General features: G+C 39.9%; 1 protein-coding gene across 1 annotated transcript in view; it reads right to left on the reverse strand.

Moving 5' to 3' along the window:
* Nucleotides 1-8,276: 8,276 nt before the first annotated feature.
* Nucleotides 8,277-25,747, reverse strand: part of LOC119853188 (testis development related protein) — a 42,648-nt gene continuing 25,177 nt past the window's right edge. Inside the window, 2 exon segments of the mRNA XM_038395916.2 lie at nucleotides 8,277-11,512; nucleotides 15,454-15,557. Of these exon segments, the coding sequence (XP_038251844.2) occupies nucleotides 11,167-11,512; nucleotides 15,454-15,557 (450 nt within the window). The 3' untranslated portion in view covers nucleotides 8,277-11,166.

Consider the following 25,747-nt stretch of genomic DNA (forward strand, 5'->3'; position numbering starts at 1 on the left):
CAGATAAAACCTTTGTAAAAACTTGTGGGACGGTGGTAAGTCTGAATGGGAGAACCCTGTATTGGAAGTGTCAATGCCCCACTTTGAACCTCAGGAATCTTCTGTGGGTCGGATGTATGTCAGTATGGAAGTAGGCATCATGCATGTTGAGAGCCGTAAACCACATGCCTTTTTCTAGTGAGGGAATGATGGCCGCAAGCATGACCATTCAGAATTCAGTTTCCTAATCAAGCAGTTAAGGTTTCAGAGATCCAAGATTGGTCTGCATCCCCCTTTCCTTTCGGGTACCAGGAAAGAGTTGGAATAGAACCCTATTCCCCAAAAGGCTTCAGGGACTGGCTCCACTGCTCCTCTCTGTAGAAGGGAGTCTACCTCTAGGTTAAGAATACTGTCATGAGAGGAATCTCTGAGGAGGGTTATAATGGGAGATGTGGATGTATCATCATAAACCTCTAGTGTAGCCACATCAAACGAGGTCTAAGACCCACATGTCCATTGTTATGGCTCTCCAAGCTGGTAGAAAGTTTGAGATGACCCCCAAAAGGTGTGGAGGGTAGAAGCACTGGTATACAGAGTGGTTGACAGCTCTCTAGGCATCATTTTTGCAATGACTGAGTGTGTTCTGCAGAGGTCAGCATTGCCGGAACAGGCGAATGGGCTATATATACCTTAGGGTGCTTCTGAGGAGGTTCATAGGCCCTTTGGCAATAGAAGTGAGTTCTATAGCATTGGACTGGTGGTGGGTGATAACATTTTCTCTTTGGTGCCGGTATATATATGCCTAAGGTGGCTGTAGAGTCTTTTAGAAAGTGAAAGGAATCATCAGTTTTCTGGTCGAAGAGGTGTGAGATTCATCAAAGAGAAGGTCCTCAGTTGTGTTCTGCACATCTCTAGGGAAACCAGAGGCGTGTAACCAGGATTCTATCCCTCATGACAATTCCAGTCACCAATACACGGAAGGACATGTCTGCGGAATCAACTGCAGCCTCAAGTATAGACCTAGCAACCAATTTTCTCTCTTGTAAAATTGTTTGGAATCTAGTATAATCCTGCAGAGATAGTTTATCTGCAAATTCCTCCATCTAGCCATAGTTTATAAAGTTATAATTGGCCATTAATACCAAGTAGTTAGAGATCTGGAACTGTAGTCCAGCCAAGGAGAAGACATTTCAAACCATGAGGTGCAGTCTCTCATCCTACCTGCCTGCCAAATTAAGGGTGGGTGGTAGTGTTTGGATTGTGCTGACACAGCCTGTATCACCAAGGAGTTAGGTGGAGGATGTGAAAATAATTCAAATCTCTTATGGGGGGACATAGTATCTTTCTTGACCCCCTTTGAGGTTGGCATGCACATGGCTGGGGTATGCCACAGAGTGTGCAATGATTGAATAATGGCCTCATTGACTGACGGAGTCACACTTGTGGGTACCAATGCATGCAGGATATCTAGTGACTGATGCTGACTGTCCTGCACCTCTTCTAGTGGCTCTCAAAAGCACTGGCTATCATCCGTAGCAGCTCTTGAAACTGTCAGTAGTCATCTGGTGGAGAAAATGTCAATGACAAGGTAGCATCTGGAGATAACAAAGGGAGTCTCTCCAGATCTGCTGGTACCATCAGAGTTGGGGCTACAGGATGGACCGATTAGCCCATTTCCAAATGTCTACAAGACAAAGCTTGTGGGGGCAAGATGGGGGAGTCCTCCCGAGTTGAACAGGAGCACTCTGAAAGCGAATACTGAGGCCATGAGCTCCACTATGACAAACCCACAAAAACAACAAGGAGTCTGGTGGCACCTTAAAGGCTAACCAATTTATTTGTGCATAAGTTTTCGTGGGTAAAAAATGATTTAAGCTTATGGCCTTAACCCACAAAAGCTTATGCACAAATAAATCTGTTAGTCTTTAAGGTGCCACCAGATTCCTCGTTGTTTTTGTGGATACAGTCTAACATGGCTACCCCTCTGATACTTATGACTAACCCAGTTGATCCTGCTGTTGTTGAGCCTGTGTCCAAGGAGCCAGGTACCAGCTCTGTTGGTAAGGCAATGTGGGGAACTGCTACGGTGCCATTGGAATCCTTCGGTAGTCATGCTTCCAGAACGAGAGCAGTTGGCCATGTTGAATGTTTGTATCCTTAGAATCGGAGAAATAGGAGACCTCCACAAATGGAAGCTAATGAAGCTGTCAGAACCATATTCAAGTTACAGTAGTTAATTTTCATCTGTATTTTTTACGCTCAGACAGAATGGATTGATTTAAATCAAAGTGATTTAAATCCTGATTTAAAAATCAGCAAGCAGGAAATCTTGATTTATGAGGAGATATTAATAAGAAAACTGGGACTTTTCAGTTCAGAAAAGATGACTAAGAGGGGATATGATAGGGGTCTATAAAATCATGACTGGTGTGGAGAAAGTAAACAAGGAAGTGTTATTTACTCCTTCTCATAAGCACAAAAACTAGGGGTCACCAAATGAAATTAACAGGCAGCAGGTTTAAAACAAACAAAAGGAAGTATTTCTTCACACAATGCAAAGACAACCTGTGGAATTCTTTGACCAAGGTTGTTGTGAAGGCCAAGACTAAAACAGGGTTCAAAAAAGAACTAGATAAGGTCATGCAGGGTAAATCCATCAATGACTATTAGCCAAATCATGCTCTGAAGTGTCCCTAGCCTCTGTTTGCCAGAGGCTGGGAATGGGCAACAGGGGATGGATCACTTGATGACCTGTTCTATTCATTCCCTCTGAAGCACCTGGCATTGGCCACTGTCGAAACACAGGATACTGGGCTAGATGGACCATTGATCTGACCCAATATGGCTGTTCTTAGGTAAATAATCAATTTTAATTTTTTTTGCATGTGTATTTGAATAATTTTCCTAAAGAAAGGTTGATTCTTGTTGGTTGGTAACCATCAAAATGTGTTGAATTGAAACTAAATATAGACTTTACACTAAACTTGGTACTTTCTGCTAACCAGGAGGACATACCATGTATACACATTTATTTAAGCTAATATACATTTAGCATACAATAAACATACATTTATTCAAAATCTTAAATTTTTACAATTTTGTATTATGTTACAAAAATGGTAAATGATGCATTTCTTATTTATTAGATGATTAATGTCAAGCTCTGTTTGGATAGAAATTGGGAGTTCAATTAAAAATTATAAAAATAGCATTTAAAACTTTTATTAAACTATCTTAAACGTGTTGGATACAAAAGAATGGATTGCATTTAAAGCTAACTTATTTATTAAGCAAAAGTAGTATTACCTGTATCTAGCTGATTATTTCTGGTCATCATGTCCTCCAAGACTTTAGAATTTGTCAATCTCACCCCCTCACACCTAGTTTTTATTCATAGACTGGAAGAGGAAAACAAGCTTTCCTGCTTTTTCAACTCCCAATCAGTTTCTTAACTTTAAATGAACTGAACTACCTGAATAAGTGAAATGAAGACATTGCTATCAAAAGCTGATTTAAAAAAACAAAAACAAAAAAACCCCAACAGATTTCATGTGCTTAGCCTGTTCATTAGTTTGGCTTGCTTTAAAACTTTGGCAGCAAGCAGATGTAATCTGGGTCTAAACGAGTTCTCCCCTGACAACTATCTGGCAGGAGGAGAGACTTCAGGAGCAAACTGTATTTAACACATCTACTTTGCATAGGTGTCCAGCAGACAGAAGCTGTGTAACTCCAAGTGATCAAGTTTGGCTGGTGTTGGGTTACAAATCACTTTAGTATTGAATGCAGGGGTGGTGAAATATTATCAATGTTATTGTCTGTATTATGACAGGTTTCAGAGTAGAAGCCGTGTTAGTCTGTATTCGCAAAAAGAAAAGGAGTACTTGTGGCACCTTAGAGACTAACAAATTTATTTGAGCATAAGCTTTCGTGAGCTACAGCTCACTTCATCGGATGCATTCGGTGGAAAATACAGTGGGGAGATTTATATACACACACAGAGAACATGAAACAATGGGTTTTATCATACACACTGTAAGGACAATGATCACTTAAGATGAGCCATCACCAGCAGCGGGGAGGGGGGAAAGCAGGAAAACCTTTCATGGTGACAAGCAAGGTGGGCCATTTCCAGCAGTTAACAAGAACGTTTGAGGAACAGAGTGGGGGGGGGAGGGAGAAACAACAGGTTTCAGAGTAGCAGCCATGTTAGTCTGTATTCGCAAAAAAGAAAAGGAGTACTTGTGCACTCCAGAGACCAACAAATTTGTTAGTCTCAGGCCCTACATTACCAGCACTCCCAGCTATCTTCGAGACACCATTGACTTCCCGACTGGTGATACAATCCATCGGTGATCTTCCTAAAAACACCATTCTAGCCACTATGGATGTAGAAGCCCTCTACACCAACATTCCACACAAAGATGGACTATAAGCCGTCAGGAACAGTATCCCCGATAATGTCACGGCTAACCTGGTGGCTGAACTTTGTGACTTTGTCCTCACCCATAACTATTTCACATTTGAGGACAATGTATACCTTCAAATCAGCGGCACTGCGATGGGTACCCGCATGGCCCCTCAGTATGCCAACATTTTTATGGTCGTCTTAGAACAACTCTTCCTCAGCTCACAGCCCCTAGTCTATTTGCGCTACATTGATGACCTCTTCATCATCTGGACCCATGGAAAAGAAGCCCTTGAGGAATTCCACTAGGATTTCAACAATTTCCATGCCACCATCAACCTCAGCCTGGACCAGTCCACACAAGAGATCCACTTCCTGGATACTACGGTGCTAATAAGCGATGGTCACATAAACACCACCCTATATTGGAAACCTACTGATCACTATTCCTACCTACATGCCTCTAGCTTTCATCCAGATCACACCACATGATCCATTGTCTATAGCCAAGCTCTACAATATAACCGCATTTGCTCCAACCCCTCAGACAGAGACAAACACCTACAAGATCTCTATCATGCATTCCTACAACTACAATACCCACCTGCTGAAGTGAAGAAACAGATTGACAGAGCCAGAAGAGTACCCAGAAGTCACCTACTACAGGACAGGCCCAACAAAGAAAATAACAGAACGCCACTAGCCATCACCTTCAGCCCCCAACTAAAACCTCTCCAACGCATCATCAAGGATCTACAACCTATCCTGAAGGACGAGCCATCACTCTCACAGATCTTGGGAGACAGACCAGTCCTTGCTTACAGACAGCCCCCCAATCTGAAGCAAATACTCACCAGCCACCACACAGCAGAACCACTAACCCAGGAACCTAACCTTGCAACAAAGCCCATTGCCAATCTGTCCACATATCTATGCAGGGGACACCATCATAGGGCCTAATCACATCAGCCACACTATCGGAGGCTCATTCACCTGCGCATCTACCAATGTGATATATGCCATCATGTGCCAGCAATGCCCCTCTACCATGTACATTGGTCAAACTGGACAGTCTCTACGTAAAAGAATAAATGGACACAAATCAGACGTCAAGAATTATAACATTCAAAAACCAGTCGGAGAATACTTCAATCTCTCCAGTGACTCGATTACAGACCCGAGAGTGGCTATCCTTCAACAAAAAAACTTCAAAAACAGACTCCAGTGAGAGACTGCTGAATTAGAATTAATTTGCAAACTGGATACAATTAACTTAGGCTTGAATAGAGACTGGGAATGGATGAGTCATTACACAAAGTAAAACTATTTCCCCATAAAAGAAGGGGAGTACTTGTGGCACCTTAGAGACTAACAAATTTGTTGGTCTCTGGAGTGCCACAAGTACTCCTTTTCTTTTTTGCGAATACAGACTAACATGGCTGCTACTCTGAAACCAGTTATTTCCCCATGTTATTTCTCCCCGCCGCCCCACCCCCCACTGTTCCTCAGATGTTCTTGTTAACTGTTGGAAATGACCCACCTTGCTTGTCACCATGAAAGGTTTTCCTCCTCCCCTCCCCCCCCGCCGGTGATGGCTCATCTTAAGTGATCACTGTCCTTACAGTGTGTATGATAAAACCCATTGTTTCATGTTCTCTGTGTGTGTATATATATCTCCCCACTGTATTTTCCACCGAATGCATCCGACAAAGTGAGCTGTAGCTCCCGAAAGCTTATGCTCAAATAAATTTGTTAGTCTCTAAGGTGCTACAAGTACTCCTTTCCTTTTTGTCTGTATTATATGAATAAAGGGGGGCAGAACTGTGCTTAACCTGTCCCAAATGAGGGGGTTGTCCTCAGTTGAAAGGGTGATTAAGCCAGTGGCTTGAATACCAGATCCATGTGAAAATAAGAGGAATGGGGATAGCAGCCAGGAGGAGTGTCCCCAGTCTGGTTTAACCTGTTTCTCCCCGCTTTTCAAAGACAGAGCTAAATAAGCTCCATTAGGAGCCTTTTGTTATTTTAGGTGCTCAAAAGATCTGACAATCATTTGTGGTGGGACCATGTTTCTGCCCAACTTAAGAGCTGAAAATCACTAAGAGCTGGGTGAAACCTCAAGAGACTGACTGGCAGAGGTCACAGCAGAGAAGCAGGTGGCAAAAGATGACGGGTGAGTGAAATGGGGAGGCAGCGGGCGGAGTGAGTGGCTGGCAGGAAACCAGCGGAGTGGAACGAGTGGCTGGTAGGACGGCCAGCCAGAACAACTGCTCAGAGCAAGCAAGGCGCTTTCTTCCCCTGGTGGGAGGTGAACTCACACAGATATGCCTCACTGACCAAGGACAACCACTGTGAGTGGGGTATGGTGAGGGAGCAGAGGGCACAGAAAAGGAACTTTTGGTTGTAGAACTCAGGAACATGAGGCAAAAGACACTGCCCACGCACTGGGGTGGGTGTCCTATAACAGTTTTATGATTATGAATCCTGCTTGTAGCGTTTTCCCTAATTCATGTCAGGTGACTTCCCTCCTTTCATTAAAAGTTTATTTTCTACTCTCAGATTCTGTGCTTGTGAGTGGGGACGTATTGCCTCTCAGAGATGCCCAAGGGTGCTGTGTAATTTTCCCAGGTTACTGGGTGGGGGCTCGAGCTGATTCTGTGTTGTATCGATGGAAAGCAGCCCCTAGGTATTGAACCTGGTCCTGGTTGCTGCCGGCGCCACCTGGCAGAAGGGTCACACAAGTATTGCTTAATTTTTTTATGTATTTAAATTAATATAATAGATTAAATTTAGGCTGTAACACAGGTTATCGATTTAAAAAAATTACTTTAAAATAGATTTTTAAAAGAAAAATTTGTATTAAAAAATCTGATTTTTATAAATCAATCAATTTTTATGCACCCTGCTCCTAGCAGCATAAAAGTTTAAACAGACAAATTCTTGAACCGTTTAATAAACTGGTAAAGGTAAGACAAAATAATTGTTTTCTTGTGTCTTTCAGTGAATGCTAAAATTTGATGTCTCTGATTCCCAAATTCTGAAGTAAATAGCCTCTTCCATCTGAGATAGAGGACAAGTCTTTGAAATTTACTTTACAAGCAGTTCTTCTCCTTCTCTGTGAATCTAGCTCAGAGTTTACATGAGATTAAAGAGTATACAAATATTTTAGTCACTTTTGCCTGATTTTTCACCACACGCTTCATTGCCCTATTCCGACAGACAAATCTGAAATTAAAGTAAAATGTACACTACGTTCAATATCCTTTGTTTCTCAACTTTGTGCTCTTTATGCATTTGTTGATTATCCAGCATGGAATGATAAAAGATACCACTCTTACAGTCCTTCTAGTTGTAGCCAGGAAAAACAGTCAGCAAGAACAACCAAGCAAAAGACCCAAAACAAAACAAAACATACAATAAAACCCACCAAACATCTCTCAGTCCTTTGTTATATATCACAATCCCAACAAAATCAGTAAACAAACAAGGAGGAATCAGCATATTGAGATGTCCTTCCTACATAAAGATAGCATATTACTAACTTTGAAATCTTCAGAATGCAGTAGGGTACCATTCTGCTCTTGCTTTCACAACAGTTATGGAATTATTAATAAACAAGTGAGTATCAGTCAAGACAAGTCAAATTCTCTCACTACAAAAACAAAAGGCAACACTTCATAGCTAGGATATTTGCTACTTCTAGGAGAATTCAGACATGCATCATTATATACACACGTATTTGTTTAGACATATCTATTACTTCCTTGAATGAATTCTAAGATGACTCAAGAACCTGAGAGTTACATACAAACACTAATCACATAGCTTTACGGCAAATCAGATCACATATACAGGCATGAATATGGAACAAAAATTATGGAATGAGGCATTTCAGTTCAAATTGATTCTTTATTAAGATGTGAAAATACTATATTTTTGCAAGTGATGCTAATAAATAAAAATACCCAGAAAAGAACTTTTATTTAATATTAAGTGACTAGTTACAGTTACGGAGCATCTTACTCCCATTAAGTTTAAGACAACAATCATGCAGATCGGCAATGAAAAAACAATATAAACATTTTATTCATTTTGTGCAATTTTAGTATACAATTTTGATGCTATCTTTCTTCTAAACCAGTTCACATAGGATTGAAATGCAATTTCAAAACAAACTTTAAGGGGCATATTCTACTCCTGTTCCACACATGGAGTTATGTATAGCATAAGTCCATGAATGTACATTGTAGCTAAACATTTAAAAAAAAAAATCAATCTCTGGATAGATATTTAACAAAAAGTCTATGAACATTACAGAAGAAAATATCACCCCACTGTGTTCTCAAAACAGAAATGTTACCAAAGCAGAACAATAAATTATATTAAATTTAATATTTGTCTTTATAATTAAAGAACTATGTCTGAGGAAACCACTTTTTAAAAAACATTTGTATAGTTAAGAAAGTCAGACCTTACATTTACATATCTCAAGTTCTCATTTAGATACAGCTTTCTTTTATAATAAATTTCTGCCTTGAGACTATATCCTTTATTGGAAATTTAAAAACAAAAAATGAAAATTAACTTCTCAGTTCAGCTGTGCATCACAAATACATCATCAAAGTGAAATACAGGCACTTAGCAGTATAATGTGCAAGACATAACTTTTACTGGTAACAGTATAAACGGAGCTTCCACTGGAGGAAAAAATGGCATCCTTGACTCTTCTCCCCCAGTAAAATATTGAGGGTTCCTAGTAGATTTGCTTCAATCCCTTTATGTTAGCACTAACTGCCAACACGCCACACTTTTGCTCCTGCTCTATAAATGCTTTCCATAAACTGCAGAACAGAGCATCTTTTACAAAAATTAGCAAGGATTTTCTATACTCATGCCCAGAACAGAAGTTTGTATAAACCTGTTTCTTGCCTAAGGTGAATATGTATTTTTCCTAATGGAGCCAAATAATAATAATACCTAACTCGTATACAGCATAATGTAACTCCAGCCCTTTCTCCCCTATTAATTTTTGTAATAATAAATTTACAAACCAAGAGACCCAGTTTTGCAGCAGCCAACCACTGATGTTCCTTTATATAATTTTAAAACAGTGTCTCGTAACATTCTATTTTTAAAAAAGGACATGTTTTGACACACTGTTTCCATACAGGCAGATCTATATAGCAGAGATTTCACTGATTTCAAATGAATATCCATTTGGATACTGCAAACCAGAAGGACATACATCAGTGTATATGTTGGGGGGCAAATGTGGCAGTGGAAAGACAGGCACCAGCAGAAACGTTTAAAGAAAATTGCAAGCATCCTTTTGGTTAGCAGAGACTTCTTGTGAAAAATATTTATACAACAAGACATGTTTAGCATATTAACAGTACATTTTAATTTCTTATAAAGGTTTTGATTTGTTTGAAATGGGTATTTGAGCTTCCTACTCATGGTAGTCATATTGCTGTAGAATATATAATATAGAAAGAGTTACAAATGACATATATTATACTCTATCTAATTTGTAACTATAATACCAGTTTAACATTCAGGAGAGAAAAATCCTAACATCTGTATTTGATGAAACATTAGGGTTTTTTTTTCCCTAAGTGTTAAAGTAGTATTTATACAGTATATATAAAACAAAATGGAAACTGGTTTTAGATCTGATGTTGGACATAATACTAATTATGTCATTAAAATAATGGCATGTTATAAAGAGGCACTTTTAGTGTTTATGTACATCTCACATCTCTAGTGTAAAGTTTCATGCTTTTCCCCTTTTCACTAAAAATAAAAGTATCCATAGCTAATAAGATGGAGCCTTATAACAAAAAAGCATTAAAACTTGTGTGTGTGTGAATGTACTTGCAATTGCTTAGCTACACTGAAAATGCCAAAGGGCATCATCAGATCCTTTCTTACAAAAAATAAATGTAGGACCAAGATTAAACAATTTGAACAAGGACCAGCTTTTGTAAAAACAAGAACATTCACCACCTCCATGAGGAGCAATATATCCCTAGATTGAAAAGTAAGGGTTTCAAATATTGAATTCCCCTTACATCCAACTGTAATGTTTGCTTCCCGATGTTTAATAAATATTTATCTTTATTTTTAGCATGACAAATTTGTTTTTAAAAACTGCCAACTTTTCACAACGATAAGGACCGTTCAGTATAAACTTTGGAAGACTCATTTGGTGTTCTCACATTTCACGTACTATAACATAGCACGTTGTGAAAATGTAGCATCTTGTATGGACAAATCAGAGAAGCATGTACTCACGCTGAAGATCTGGAAAACCATTTATCAAATGGAAGCATTGTTGTGGCAAGCTGCATATTGGAACTGTTACTTAAAGAGACAGAATCAAAAATAAAATCTCGAGTGATCCTTAAGAATCAGAAAACCCAGGACCCCAGGCTCATGGAAGTTCCTACATAAGGCAGTCAAAATTCACAACCTGTACTTTACATTTGCTAAGGAATTACTTTTTTTTTTTTTTTTCACTTTTTGGTTAAACCAACATTCCAACATACTTCAGAGTCTGAATATGAAATATAGGCACAAAATAGGTTCTTCATCTTTTCAGTGTGGAAAACCTAACTATCCAACAATGTAATAAGAAAATGTGAGAAAACAATCTCTAACAATTTGAATAAAACAAAGTACAGTATAAAGGTGCAATACTGAGCAGATTTAATTTTGGTTTAAATACACATGTAAATCATGGAACTTTTCTATTCTTATTTGTAAAGTACTTCACATTATTTGTGTCATTCTAGTTCTTCCCAGTTATCAGTAAGGTTACCTTTGCTCTGTCTTCTAATACTAACCAGCTTTCCCGCTGATTTGATACTCCACCTGGAACTGTTTCCTGAGCTTGCAAGGTTGGTGTATTTTGTGGAGCCTTTGGTCTCATCTTCCCAACCTGACCAGGATGGATAGTCACTTACAGTATTGCCTGCATCACTGATGGGGTCTCCAGTAGTAATCTGCGGTGGTTCCCACCCTTCAATCTGATCTGGTTTCCTGCTTTGGGTGTTCTGTTTTATTGCCAAACTGTCCCAAAATCCAGATTTCTTTTCTGACTTCACATCTTCTTTTAATTTTAAATTAGTTCTAGAGAATAACAAAAAATGTATTTAAACATTGATGTTTCTTCCCATTAAAAACATCAAACTCTCTTTAGAGGACAAATTTATTCAAGATAGCAAAAGATAAATTTTCCTAAACTGGTTCTGCCAAATCAACTCACAAAAACAGAAGATTTCCTTAAGTGTAGGACTATTTTTTAAACTGAACAGCTTTTTTAAAAAATCCTCTTTGTTTTATACAAAGCTACCATAAAATAAATATCTAAATATGTAACAATTCCTTGTATCATTAAATTATTTATAATTATTATATGGGACTTCATTCCTCTACTATATTTTCATATCTTCAGCTACCAAAAAAGGATATGTTTGCAACACCCTTGATGAGAGTGTGGAAAATTCAAAGCTATCCTTGCAAATTTTTTCTTTTGAACAAGAGAAGAATATTTTTAAGCACACAAACAAATCAAATCTCTACATTTTTTCAGTAGAAAGAAGTCTGGAGATGATTTTCACACACCAAAGAAGAGATTAGGCCTGGAAGTTGTTCTGCACAAGTTGACCCCTCTGCCTATGCTAAGCTTCCAAGAAGTCAATGGAGCACTGAATGTGCATACGAGTCTCCCAATATGAACAACTTGCAGGATCTGTGCACTGGGAGATCATGAACAAAATTTTAAAAAAGAAGAGCAAACACACACAACCACTAAAACTTTTCAGGTTGACTGAGGAATTCAATAAATTAGATACGAGAAAAAGAGGGAAGAGACAAGAGATTTTTTCCCAGTTTCCAAAGAAATACTCTGACGCAAAAAACCAAAGCCATCAATATGAGCATTTGAAATATTTTGCGCCAAATTCCATTATCTTTATTAATAAAGAATAGGATTCCTTACTCTATGAATGATCACGCTGAAATGAGTGGAATCACTTGTTAAGTAAGGTGCTACTCAACCTGATACTCTGTACCCCTTTGTATTTAATGCCCTAACTTACCCTTGCACTAAACCAGAGTTTGTATGGGTTTTTTTTTTTTTTTTTTTTTTTTTTAAAGGAGCCAAGTTTTGAGAGAGTTAAATTTTGTTTTCAACCAAGTTCTAAAGACTTTTAAAAGTGTATTTATAACCATCAATGTTTGCGGAACACATTGCATCCTAAATATAATTTGTTCCAGTTTTCTTTGAGCAGTTCATAGAGAAAAGTTCAATTATCTAAACTACTTTGTTTGACATAACACATGTCTATGAAGTTATGTAATTTCATTTCTCTAATTAAGCAAAGTGTACAATGGTTATTTATAATACTAATGTAACTGTTACATTTCAAAGTGAAAATCTTGTCCTACAGAAATAGCAATAAGGTCATGCAGTAATTCTTATATGTTAAAATTATGTTTGCACTTTATCCAAAGCTGAGCATGCAGACACATTCACAGCCCGTGATGGGGACCATGCCATGCTAACATATTCAAGCTTCATTACTGTCAGCTTCAGATAGAGCAGCTCGCCAGACTTCTGGTCCCAAGCAAGATACAATGATATGATAATCTAGAACAAGCTAAGTGGGTGAATGCAAGACATATTGGGTGTTACAATTCAACCAAATCTGATGGTTTATATCTTTGTATACATTATTTTTGAACTATACTTAACAACATTATAGCATTCAATTAGGTAAATTTACCCCAGTGTTAAAAGGAAATAAATTATGAAAATGTTTATCATTTGCCAACCAGCTTTAGTATTCGGTCACTGTAATGCTAAGTTTCATACATCAATTGTCACCCTGCCAGGTTATGTCCAAAAATATTTAATGTGCATTGAAATGCTTTTATAGTTACCAGCTTTCCTGAAAAGATTTGTACTATATTGGCCACAATGCATTACCATAAAAATCACCTTATGAAATCTCTGCTAGCTACATTTCTCTTTCAAACAAAAGAGGGACTATATACAGGGTATCTGAAATAAGAATTTAGATTTTCAGCTGTGTATAGATTAATAAACTTAATATTTGCACTGTACAGCATTTAAAAATGCAAAATGTCAAGTGTTTATACAAGTAAGTTTGTATACAATTAAATAGTAAAACACAGACAATCAGATAGTAGTGCTGATGTATACATAACCTTTGATGTGCAGTGAGTTATAAAGTGAAGCAGATTCAAAGTTTCCATTACCCACTAATAATGCACAGTCAAATGTCCTTATTGCAGTTAAAGTAAACCATTGAATATAGTTGGGGAAGAGGGGGTTAAAAATGAAAACACTGTTTTAATTTCAGCTTGCAACGCTGAAATAGGGAAATTATTAATATCCCAATTAAATAGAAGTGATTGAATATCAGTACTTTAAGAAATCTTTCCTCTGTTGTTAAAACCAAAAATCTGTTTTAGCTATTTTAATCTCATAGACTCATAGATTTTAAGGTCAGAAGGGACCATCATGATCATCTACTCTGACCTCCTGCACCTTGCAGGCCACAGAACCTCACCCACCCACTTCTGTAACAGACCCCAACATCTCTGGCTGAGTTACTGAAGTCCTCAAATCATTAATTAAAGATTTCAAGTTACAGACAATCCACCATTTACATTACTTTAAACCTGCAAGTGACCGGTGCCCCATGTTGCAGATGAACACAAAACACCCTCAGGGTCTCTGCCAATCTGATCCAATGGAAAATTCCTTTCCAACCCCAAATCTAATTATACCCAACTATAGATTTCCCAGTGATTTCCTCATTTTTCATAGCATGATCACTTAGTTTCATTTTCTATAAAATAAAAATAAAAAAATCAAGAGCTGTTTACATCAAAATTAACCTTAAAGTTCAGTTGTACTCTGAAAACTGATTAAAAATGACCATGTTTTTCCATGTTTACACTATCTCAATTTCCATATCATGTGTGCTCGCTTTACAAGTCAGAAGATATTATGCAATTGTCAATTCTACAAACTCAACCTGAGAATCTAGACTTAAGCTGGGTTCTTTCCTTCTCACATTAGCATTCCGTAAGTAATCTGGGCTCAAAGTGTCAGTGTAACTGTTGTCTTCAGGTGTAACTTGATTGGCCCTGTCACTGGAACTTAGAAAACAATTATATTAAATGAAGCACAAGAGCGAGAGAAAGTTTGATTCTTTCTAAGCTGTGCTTGTTCTGGAGTGTTATTAAGAATAAAAACAGTCAAAACATTTTCATTGCTAAACTGAATCTTTATATGCAAGGATCAGATATGATGGATTAGAAAGTACCACTTTACACAGTCCCTTTTCAGTGTCCAACCACATTATAAGGACTTATTTGAGAGGGTTTTTGTTTTGTTTTTGTGTTTTTTAAAGAAAAAAGTTATACTGGCTTAAAATTTCAGAGGGCTGCTATTGGTTATCCAGCACTTCACTTGCACCCCCAATTAGTTACTTAATTTTGATTTAAAAACAGAAAAATCAGTCAAGAGCATTAAAAGAAGCTTTGAACTGATTTTTTCACTACAAAATGAAATTTAGTCAACTCAGAGGAGGAATAACAGGGCAATAGATATTATACATATTGGCTTGATCACAGTTTAAAGTGCTAAACTATACCTAAGAGGGAAAAAAATTTCAAAAACTTTTAATTACTTTCTACAGTAGCTTCATTCTACAGTAAAAGGCTGTTATTCCAACTACATTTATTGTGGCTGTCCCCCAATATGTATAGGAAATCGCCCAGCCTAGTAGAGCAGGCCCTACACATTTTAAGTTCAAAGCTTAAATAAGAGATCAAATTTGAAGAATGCAAATTTAACAGTTCCAAAAATATAAACCATTTAGCTTTCTGAAACTTTCAATAGATTAGTATTTTTTTTTTCTAAATTGGTTCTTTAGGCCCTACCTTTACTAACTCCAGTGATCCTGCAGCTATTCTCCTCAGCTTGCTGATTTTCTAATTCTCTAATTTTCTAATTGCCACTAAGGTTTACTTACCCTTTTGATTTTGGAGACTTGCATTCTGCTAGCAATTGTTGTTCATCATCTTTATTGAACATAGAGGTCACTTCTTTCCAACCCCGAAAACTTGCACTCTGAACCTACACAAGGTAGTAAAAATACCAATGAAAATGCATTACAAACTTACTTCCAGGGCTTGAAAAGCCCACTCCCTTACGGCAAGTATAAATAAATCTTTTCCAGGTAGTTACCATGAGCTTACACAGAACCTCTTTCTCTTCCTTCCCCCCATCTCCCTATCATCCTTCTGAGAGAAAGACACATCCTTCTTAAAGACATATCCTGGGCCAAATTCACTGGTCCATTAAAGCTACTTTGCACCTTAAAACCAGCTGAGCTGGCCAGTGAGGTCAAAAGTAGTGGCTCCTATGACACCTCTGTGACAGGTTTGGTCATAGAGATCCCCTTGGGACTGTCACCTGATGTGCTGAATTTACCTTTGAGCCCGTTTTCCCTGCCGGCTTGGGACTCCAGAACCCTGCCTTGTTGAGCCAGACACGCTAGCCTGCTGCAACACAGACCCAGGGTCTGGGGCACGCCCACAAAGCTGCAAACTTTAACTAAAAACAGCTCACCGGGTTACCTGTCTCCAGCACCCAGACACCCAGCTCCCAATGCGAACCAAACCCCAAATAAATCCGTTTTACTCTGTATAAAGCTTATACAGGGTAAATTTGTAAATTATTCACCCTCTATATCACTGAGAGAGATATGCACAGACCAATCCTTTCCCCTGGTACAGGCCTTGTTAGTTCCAGCAGACATCTCAGGTGGTAAGTAGGGGTTTTCTCATGACTGGAGATGGATTTCATTATCAGGTGACAGGGTCACATGTCACTGTAAAACCCTTAGTCTCCATTCTTCCTGGGTTGGCCCACACATACATAGGAAGGCTTTCAAATAACTAAGGCCATTTACAACTGAATGTTTCTGGAGCACCCTTAATGGCCTCCATTTAGTATGTTTACATCAGTGATACAAGTTTATATCTTGGTTTCCTAACTCCAGATATAGAAATAATGCATGCAAATAGGATGAACACACTTAGTAGATTACAAGCTTTCTAATGACAGCATATAAGGGGTGTTTAGCATAAAGCATATTCCAGTTATGTCATATCCATAAGCATATTGCCATAAAGCATATAGAGTGCAACGTCACAACCTCCATCCCGCTTTTCTTTTTCTGGCACAATGGGCGTACCTAAGGGGTCTCTACATCTGGGCATTCATAGCTACCAGACCCCTTTCTTGGGGCCTGAGGCTATTTTATGCCAGAAACATAACCCAGCAGTCTTATGACCTTAGGATTTGGGGAATGCAAAGACAGTTTAAAGCCACCTGTCAGCCTCTCTCCATCTGTGCTGTGGTCCTACACAGATATACCAAAGACTGGCTCTTAGCCCTCTGGTTGTGAAGATAATCTTCCAAAAATCACCACTGTGTAAAATGATGTCTTCCCAAGCCTGCAGACAGCTCCAGTACAGACAGAACCCTAAGGTTTTCAAGACATGTGCTGGGCAGCTTGTGCTTGAAACAAAGGAAGCACAGGCTGCATGGCAAAAAGACTATAAAAGGCAGCTGCATCTTCTCCATTTTGTCTCCAATCCTGCTTCTTACCTCTGGAGGAACTCTGCTACAAACTGAAGCTCTGAACAAAGGACTGAATGACCCATTCAAGCTGTGAATGTATTCCAGGGGGACTTTCAAGCCAGCAAACTCGCCAATACTGCTAGGAACCTGATATATGGATTTTGAAGTCTTTGTTTGTATGTGACTGTTTTACCATTTAACATCTCTCTTTTTGTTCTTTCATTATAATAAATCTTTAGTTTTAGACACTCAAGGATTGGCTGGCAGTATGGTGTTCTGGGTAAGATCCAAACCTGTACTGATCTGGTAATGTGGCTGACCCTTTGAGGTCAGAAGAACATTTTGTATATGTGAGCAGAGTTTTTAAAATAACTTCTCTCTTTACTACATGCTGACTGGGAACCTGAGAACTAGAATGTAGTAAAGGGATCTGTGTGGTTTCTTTTTTTGCTTCTTGATAACCAGTGTGGGCAATCAGAAGCAGAGTTTGTGACTGGTTGAGGAGAATAACTTCAGTGTTACCCACCAGTCTTGGGAGTGTCTGCCCTCCCTTTTGCAACCTGCCCTGACCTTGGCATTTCCAGTGAGGGCTGCCCTAGGCATCCCGAGTCACACAAGGTAGCGAACAAAATGTCAAAAGAGAGAGAAAATTATTACAATCGCCTTTTATCTTTTATAATATGATCTAATTATAAATTTATATTTTTCCTTAGCCAAATGGCAGTCTAACTCATATGCAATCCAGCCTAAATTACAAGTGGTTTAAAGAGGAACTGTAGGAATTAAAACAAGAATTTTGCAGCTCCAAACTCACCTTTTACCAGTACTATTCCTCAATTCAGAATTGAGATGTACAGCTGAAACCTCTGCATCCCTAACCTGCCTTGCACTGTTTTGAGAACTGCTCTAGCATGATAACCCAGAGACCAAAGAACAAAATGTTCCAAAATTGTAATTTTCCAAGTGAAAGCCTGGTTATCTCTTCTGTGTTTTATTTTCAATTTAAAATATCTAAATTAATTTCACTGAACTTGATACCGATTTAAAGATCTACATTTGGAATAATTAACAGGTCTAGTACTCCAAACTGATAAAATGTATATATCTGCAGATGCACTTTAGAGAAAGAATGAACAGCCATTCTCCTATCTGTCATGGTGTTATTCAATAAGAATATAACATCCTCTTCAGAGAGCTATTCTTCAACTCGTAGCAATTTACATGTTCACAAAAAAAAGGTGCCTTCAACACAAGCCTCTGCTCTTGGCAGATATATAGCTACGGTAATAGTTCTGTAGTAGAAGTCTTTCAAAAATTATTTACTATACTTCCCATCCCTTAACAGAAACTTCTAAAGCTTATTCAGAATTTCCAAATTTAAAACTTCCAGTTCAATTTATAGAACAGTATTAACATCCAAAACAGCATGAATATAACTTTTACTGAAAGTTAAACATGCTGTACATCATCTTTGACTAGGACCTCTCTCTAGATCCTCACATCCAGGCCATGTCTAAATCTGGCAGATAGAATGGATAGAAATTTCTTATTTGAATATTAAAAATATAGCAGTAGGTATATACTACCAACCACACACCAGGATGGTGATGGGTGACTGTGAAATGCTCCAGGAGATTAGAGAGGCTATAAAAATTGAAAACTCAATAATAATGGAGGATTTCAACTACCCCCATGTTGACTGGATGTGGATGCAGCGATAATATTTCTAGGCACCATTACTGACTACTTCTTGGAGAAACTGGTCCTGGAACCCACAAAGCGAGAGGCAATTCTTGATTTAGTCCTAAATGAGGCACAGGATCTGGTTCACAAGGTAAACATAGCTGAACTATTTGGTAATAGTGAGTGTAATATAATTAAATTTAACATCCTTGTGGAGAGAAAAATACCAAAGAAGCCCACCACAGTAGCATTTAACTTCAGAAAGGAGAAAAAGACAAAAATGAGGAAGCAAGTTAAACGGAAATTAAAAGGTACAGTCACAAAAGTGAAATGCCTGCAAGCTGCATGGAAAAATTTTAAAAACATTATAGAGACTCAAATGAAATGTATATCTCCAAATTAAAAAACAATAGTAAGAGGACTATGGCTAAACAACAAAGTAAAAGAAGTGATTAGAGGCAAAAAGGCATCCTTTAAAAATTGGAAGTAAAATCATGCTGAGGAAAACAGAAAGAAGCACAAACTCTGGCAAGTAAAGTGTACAAGCATAATTAGGAAGGCCAAAAAAGAATCAGAAGAGCAACTAGCCAAAGATTCAAAAACTAACCGCAAAATATATAAGTGTACATCAGAAGCAGGAGGCCTACCAAATAATCAGTGGGGCCACTGCACATTTGAAGTGCAAAAGCAGCTCTCAAGGAAGATAAGCCATTGCAGAGAACCTAAATGAATTATTTGCATCAGTATTCACTGCAAAGGGTGTGAGGGAAATTCCCATATCTGAGCCATTTCTTTCAGGTAACAAATCTGAGAAACTGTCCCAGATTGAGATATCAGTAGAGAAGGTTTCGGAACAAATTTATAAATTAAATAGTATTATGTCAGGACCAGATGGGATTCCCCCAAGAGTTCTGAGGGAACTCAAATATGCAACTGCAGAATTACTACATGTGGTATGTTACTCATCACTTAAATCAATTTCTCTACCAGATGACTGAAGGATAGCTAATGTGACACCAATATTTTAAAAAGGCTCCAGAGGTAATCCTCGCAATTACAGGCCAGTAAAACTAACTTCAGTCCCAAGCAAATTGGTAGAAACTATAGTAAACTATAAAATTATGAAACCCATAGATGAACACGATTTGTTAGGGGAGAAGAGTCAATATGGAAATCATGCCTCACCAATCTACTAGAATTCTTTGAGGGGGTCAACAAACATGTGGACAAGGGTGATCTATTGGATATAGTGTACTTGGACTTTCAGAAAACCTTTAACAAGGTCCCTCACTAAAAGCTCTTAAAGCAAACTAAGCAGTCCTTGGATAAGACGAAAGATCCTCTCATGGATCAGTAACTGGATAAATGATAGGAAGCAAAGGACAGGAATAAATGGTCAGTTTTCAGAATTGAGAGAGGTAAAGAGTGGTGTCCCCCCCCCCCGCCAGGGTCTGTTCAACATATTCATAAATGATCTGGAAAAAGGAGTAAACAGCGAGATCTACCTCCAATGAAGATAGAGGTAGGAAACCTTTCTGCACAGGTGTTATGGTGGAGAATGGTTTGGAAGAGTCTTCTGAGGAAAGGGATCAGAAGACGACTCCATTGACCAGAAGGCATGAGATACATTGTCCTAGGGATGGGGGTTCCACCACCACCACTCCCAAGAAGAGAAGACAAGTGGTGGTGGTGGTGAGGGATTCCCTCCTAAGGGGGATGGAGTCATCCATCCACTGTCCAGACCGAGAAACTTGAGAACTGTGCTGCTTGCCTGGAGCTAGAATTCAGGATGTGACAGAGTGTCTGCCGAGACTGATCAAGCCCTCGGACCACTACCCCTTCCTACTTCTCCACATGGGCACCATTGATACTGCCAAGAATGACCTTGAGCAGGTCATTGCAGACTATATGGCTCGAGGAAGAAGGATAAAGTAGTTTGAGGCACAAGTCATGTTCTCGTCCATCCTCCCGGTCAAAGGAAAAGGCCCTGGTAGGGGCCATCGAATTGTGGGAGTAAACGTGTGGTTGCGCAGGTAGTGTCGGAGAGAGGGCTTTGGATTCTTTGACCACGGGATGTTGTTCTAGGAAGGAGGATTGCTAGGAGATGGGATCAACCTAACAAAGAGAGGGAAGAGCATCTTCACCTGCTTACCTAGTGAGGAGGGCTTTAAACTAGGTTCGCCGTGGGATGGAGACCTAAGCCCTGTGGTAAGTGGGGAAGGGGGATACCATGAGGAAACACAAGGAGAAGGGTGCAACAGGGGAGGCCTCCTGACACATATTGAGAAAGTAGGGCAATCAGCTAGTTATCTTATCTGTACACGAACGCAAGAAGTCTGGGAAACAAGCAGGAAGAATTGGAAGTCCTGGCACAGTCAAGGAACTATGATGTGATTGGAATAACAGAGACTTGGTGGGATAACTTACATGACTGGAGCAATGCCATAGATGGGTATAAACTGTTCAGGAAGGACAGGTGAGGGAGAAAAGGCGGAGGAGTTGCACTGTATGCAGAAGAGCAGTAAGATTGTTCAGAGCTCCAGTATGAAACTGGAGAAAAGCCTGTTGAGAGTCTTTGGGTTAAGTTTAGAGGCAAGAACAACAATGGTGATGTCGTTGGTGGGTATCTGCTATAGACCACCAAATCAGGAGGAAGAAGTAGACAAGACTTTCTTCAGACAACAAACAGAAGTTTCCAGTTCACAGGCCCTGGTTCTCATGGGAGACTTCAATCACCCTGACATCTGCTGGAAGAGCAATACAGCAGTGCACAGACAATCCAGGAAGTTTTTGGAGTGTGTTGGGGGACAACTTCCTGATGCAACTACTGGAGGAACCAACCAGGGGCTGCGCTCCTCTTGATCTGCAGCTCACAAACAGGGAAGAATTGGTAGGAGAAGTAGAAGTGGGTGGCAACCTGGGTAGCAGTGACCATGAGATGGTCAAGTTCATGATCCTGAGAAAAGGAAGAAAGGAGAGCAGCATACTACAGACCCTGGACTTCACAAAAGCAGACTTTGACTCCCTCGGGGAACTGATGGGCAGGAACCCCTGGGAGGCTAATAGGGGGAAAGGAGTCCAGGAGAGCTGCCTCTATTTTAAAGAAGCCTTATTGAGGGCACAGGAACAAACCATCCCAATGTGCAGAAAGAAAAGCAAATATGGCAGGAAACCAGCTTGGCTTAACAGAGAAATCTTCAATGAGCTTAAACACCAAAAGGAAGCTTCCAAGAAGTGGAAACTTGGACAGATGACTAGGGAAGGGAATAAAAATATTGCTCAAGCATGCAGAGGTGTAATCAAGCAGGCCAACACACAATTGGATTTTGCAGCTAGCAAGGGATGTGAAGGGTAACACAAAGGGTTTCTACACATATGTTGGCAACAAGGTGGTGGTCACGGAAAGCGTGGGACCCCTACTGAATGGGGAAGGCAACCTAGTGACAGATGATGTGGAAAAAGCTAATGTACTCAATGCTTTTTTTCCCCTCGGTCTTCGCAGACCAGGTCAGCTGCCAGACTGCTACACTAGGCAGCACAGTATGGGGAAGATGTGAGCAGCTCTCAGTGGTGAAAGAATAGGTTAAGAACTATTTAGAAAAGTTGGACATGCAGAAGTCCATGGGTCCGAATGCAACGCATCCGAAGGTGCTGAGGGAGTTGGCTGATGCGATTGCAGAGCCACAGACCATTATCTTTGAAAACGCATGGCGGTCAGGGGAGGTCCCGGATGATTGGGAAAAGGCAAATATAGTGCCCATCTTTTAAAAAGGGAAAAAGGAGAATCTGGGGAACTACAGTCCAGTTAGCCTCACCTCAGTTCCCAGAAAAATTATGGAGCAGGTCCTCAAGGAATCAATTTTGAAGTACTTGGAGGAAAGGAAGTTGATCAGGAACAGTCAACATGGATTCACCCAGAGTAAGTCATGCCTGACCAACCTGATTGCCATCTATGATGAGATAACTGGTTCTGTGGATATGGGGAAAGCAGTGGACATGATATACCTTAACTTTAGCAAGGCTTTCGATATGGTCTCCTAAGGTATTATTGCCAGCAAGTCAAAGAAGTATGGATCAGATGAATAGACTATAAAGTGGATAGAAAGCTGGCTAGATTGTCGGGCTCAACAGGTAATGATCAACAGCTCAATGTCTAGTTGGCAGCTGGTATCAAGCGGAGTGCCCCAGGAATCAGTCCTGGGGCCAGTTTTGTTAAATATCTTCATTAACAATCTGGATGATGGGATGGAATGCACCATCAGCAATTTCGTGGATGACACTAAGCTGGGGGAAGAGAGAGAGAGAGAGAGAGAGAGAGAGAGATGTTGGAGGGCAAAGTGACCTAGACAAATTAGAGGATTGGGCCAAAATAAATCTGATGAGGTTCAACATGGACAAGTGCAGGAGTCCTGCACTTAGGACGGAAGAATCCCATGCACTGCTATAGGCTGGGAAACGACTGACTAAGCAGCAGTTCTGAAGAGAAGGACAGTAGACGAGAAGCTGGATATAAATCAACAGTGTGCCCTTGTTGCCAAGAAGGCTAACGACATATTGGGGTGCATTAACAAGAGCATTGCCAGCCAACTGAGGAAGTTTATTCCCCTCTATTCGGCACTGGTGAGGCCACACCCGGAGTATTGCATCCTGTTTTGGGCCCCCCCACTACAGAAAGGATGTGGACAAATTGGAGAGAGTCTAGCAGAGGGCAATGAAAATTATTAGGAGGCTGGGGCACATGACTTATGAGGAGAGGCCAAGGCAACTGGGTTTATTTCGTCTGCAGAAGAGAAGAGTGGGGGGGGGGATTTGATAATAGCCTTCAACTACCTGAAGGGGGGCTCCACAGAGGATGGAACTAGGGTGTTCTCAGTGGTGGGAGGTGACAGAACAAGGAGCAATGGTCTCAAGTAGAAGTGGGTTAGGTCTAGGATAGATATTAGGAAAAACTATTTCACTAAGAGGGTAGTGAAGCACTGGAATGGGTTACCTAGGGAGGTGCTGGAATCTACATCTTTAGAGCTTTTTAAGGCCCGGCTTGACAAAGCCCTGGCTGGGATGATTTAGTTGGTGTTGGTCCTGCTTTCTGCAGGGAGTTGGACTAGATGACCTCCTGAGGTCTCTTCCAGCCCTAATCTTCTATGATTCTATAGCAAAATTTGTAGACAATACGAAATTACTCAAGATAGATAAGTCCAAAGCAGGCTGCAAAGAGTTATAAAAAGGATCTCACAAAACTGGGTCACTGGGCAACAAAATGGAAGATGAAATTCAATGTTGATAAATGCAAAGAAATGCACTTTAGAAAACATAATCCAAGCTATACATACAAAATGATGGTATCTAAATTAGTGGTTACCATTCAAGAAAGATCTCAGAATCATTGTGAATAGTTCTTTGAAAACATCTGCTCAATGTGCAGCAGCAGTCAAAAAAGCTAACATAATGATAGGCACCATTAGGAAAGGGACAGATAAGACGACAGAAAATATAATGCCATTAAATAAATCCCTAGTATGTCCATAGTTCAGGTTACCCCATCTCAAAAGATATTAAAATGGAAAAGGTACAGAGAAGGGCAACTAAAATTAGAGACTATGCAATAGTTTTTATATGAGGAGAGGTTAAAAAGAACTGGGACTTTTCAGCTCGGACAAGAGATGATTAAGGGGGGAGACGATTGAGGTCTATAAAATCATGACTGGTATGGAGAAAATGAATAAGGAAGAGTTATTTACTCCTCCACATAACACAAGAACCAGTGAACACCCAATGAAATTAACAGGCAGCAGGTTTAACACAAGCAAAAGGAAGTACTCTGTCACACAATACACAGTCAACCTGTGGAACTCATTGCCAGGGGATGCTGTGAAGGCCAAAAATATAATTGTGTTCAAAAAGAATTAGATAAGTTCATGGAGGATAGGGCCATCAATGGCTATTAGTAGAGATAGTCAGGGATACAACCCTACGGTCTAGGTGTCCCTAACCTCTGACCGCCAGAAGCTGGAAGTGGATAACTGGGGATGGACTACTCAATGATTGACTGTTCTGTTCATTCCCTTTGAAGCACCAGACATTGATCACTGTTGGAAGACAAGATACTGTGATAGATGGACCATTGGTCTGACCCAGTATGGACATACTTATTTGCTAATCATCTGTAAGATATATCCTTTCCTATGCACAAAACTAAAACTCTCATTCAAGCTCTTACCATTTACACCTCAATTATTACAACATCCTTCTCTCATCCTTCACAAATACAACCTTGCCCAGCTCATGTCCATTCAGAATACTTCTGCAAAGATCATTTGCCTAGCTCATTGCTTTCACCATGTCACCTCTCTCTTTGCCAGAGTCCACTCCCACTCCACCACCCGCTATCACATCAAGCATAAGATGTTTGTTCTCATTTGCAAGACTCTTCCCTACCTACCATCTCTCATTTGTTATATAGACTTCAGCCCTCATCTACAACTGGGCCATGATCTCAGCCTCTATTACCCACTTGTTAAATTTCCTAGAAGCATCTTCGTACTTTCTCCCTTACTGCCCCTCATACTTGGGAGGAACTCCCAGTTAGGGCTGCCACCCTTCTAATTGCTGGTAACTGGACCATTGAGCCCCACCGCAAGGCCCCACCCCGCGTCTTCCCCAGACTTCACCCTTCTCACCCTATTCCCCGAAAGCCCCGCCCATGCTCTGCCTTCCCCGCCAAGATCCTATCCCTATTGCTCGCTCCTCTTCCCCCACCCCACTGGATCATCTCAAGGAGCCTGCCTTCAGGCAAGAGGCAGCCCCAGCTGATTAGGGTTAATGACCCCGCGCCTCCCCGCCACCCCATGGTAACCAGACTTTTGGTTCAAATGCATTTAAAACCGAGCACCTGGCAACTCTAAATGGCACCTGGACACAGAAGCCAAAAACTGGACTGTCTGGGTGGCAACCCTATTCCCAGTAAATATCTGCAATACTAACTCATGATTCTCCTT

Source organism: Dermochelys coriacea, chromosome 3 (genome assembly GCF_009764565.3).
Source record: "Dermochelys coriacea isolate rDerCor1 chromosome 3, rDerCor1.pri.v4, whole genome shotgun sequence".
NCBI classification, from domain to species: Eukaryota; Metazoa; Chordata; order Testudines; family Dermochelyidae; genus Dermochelys; species Dermochelys coriacea.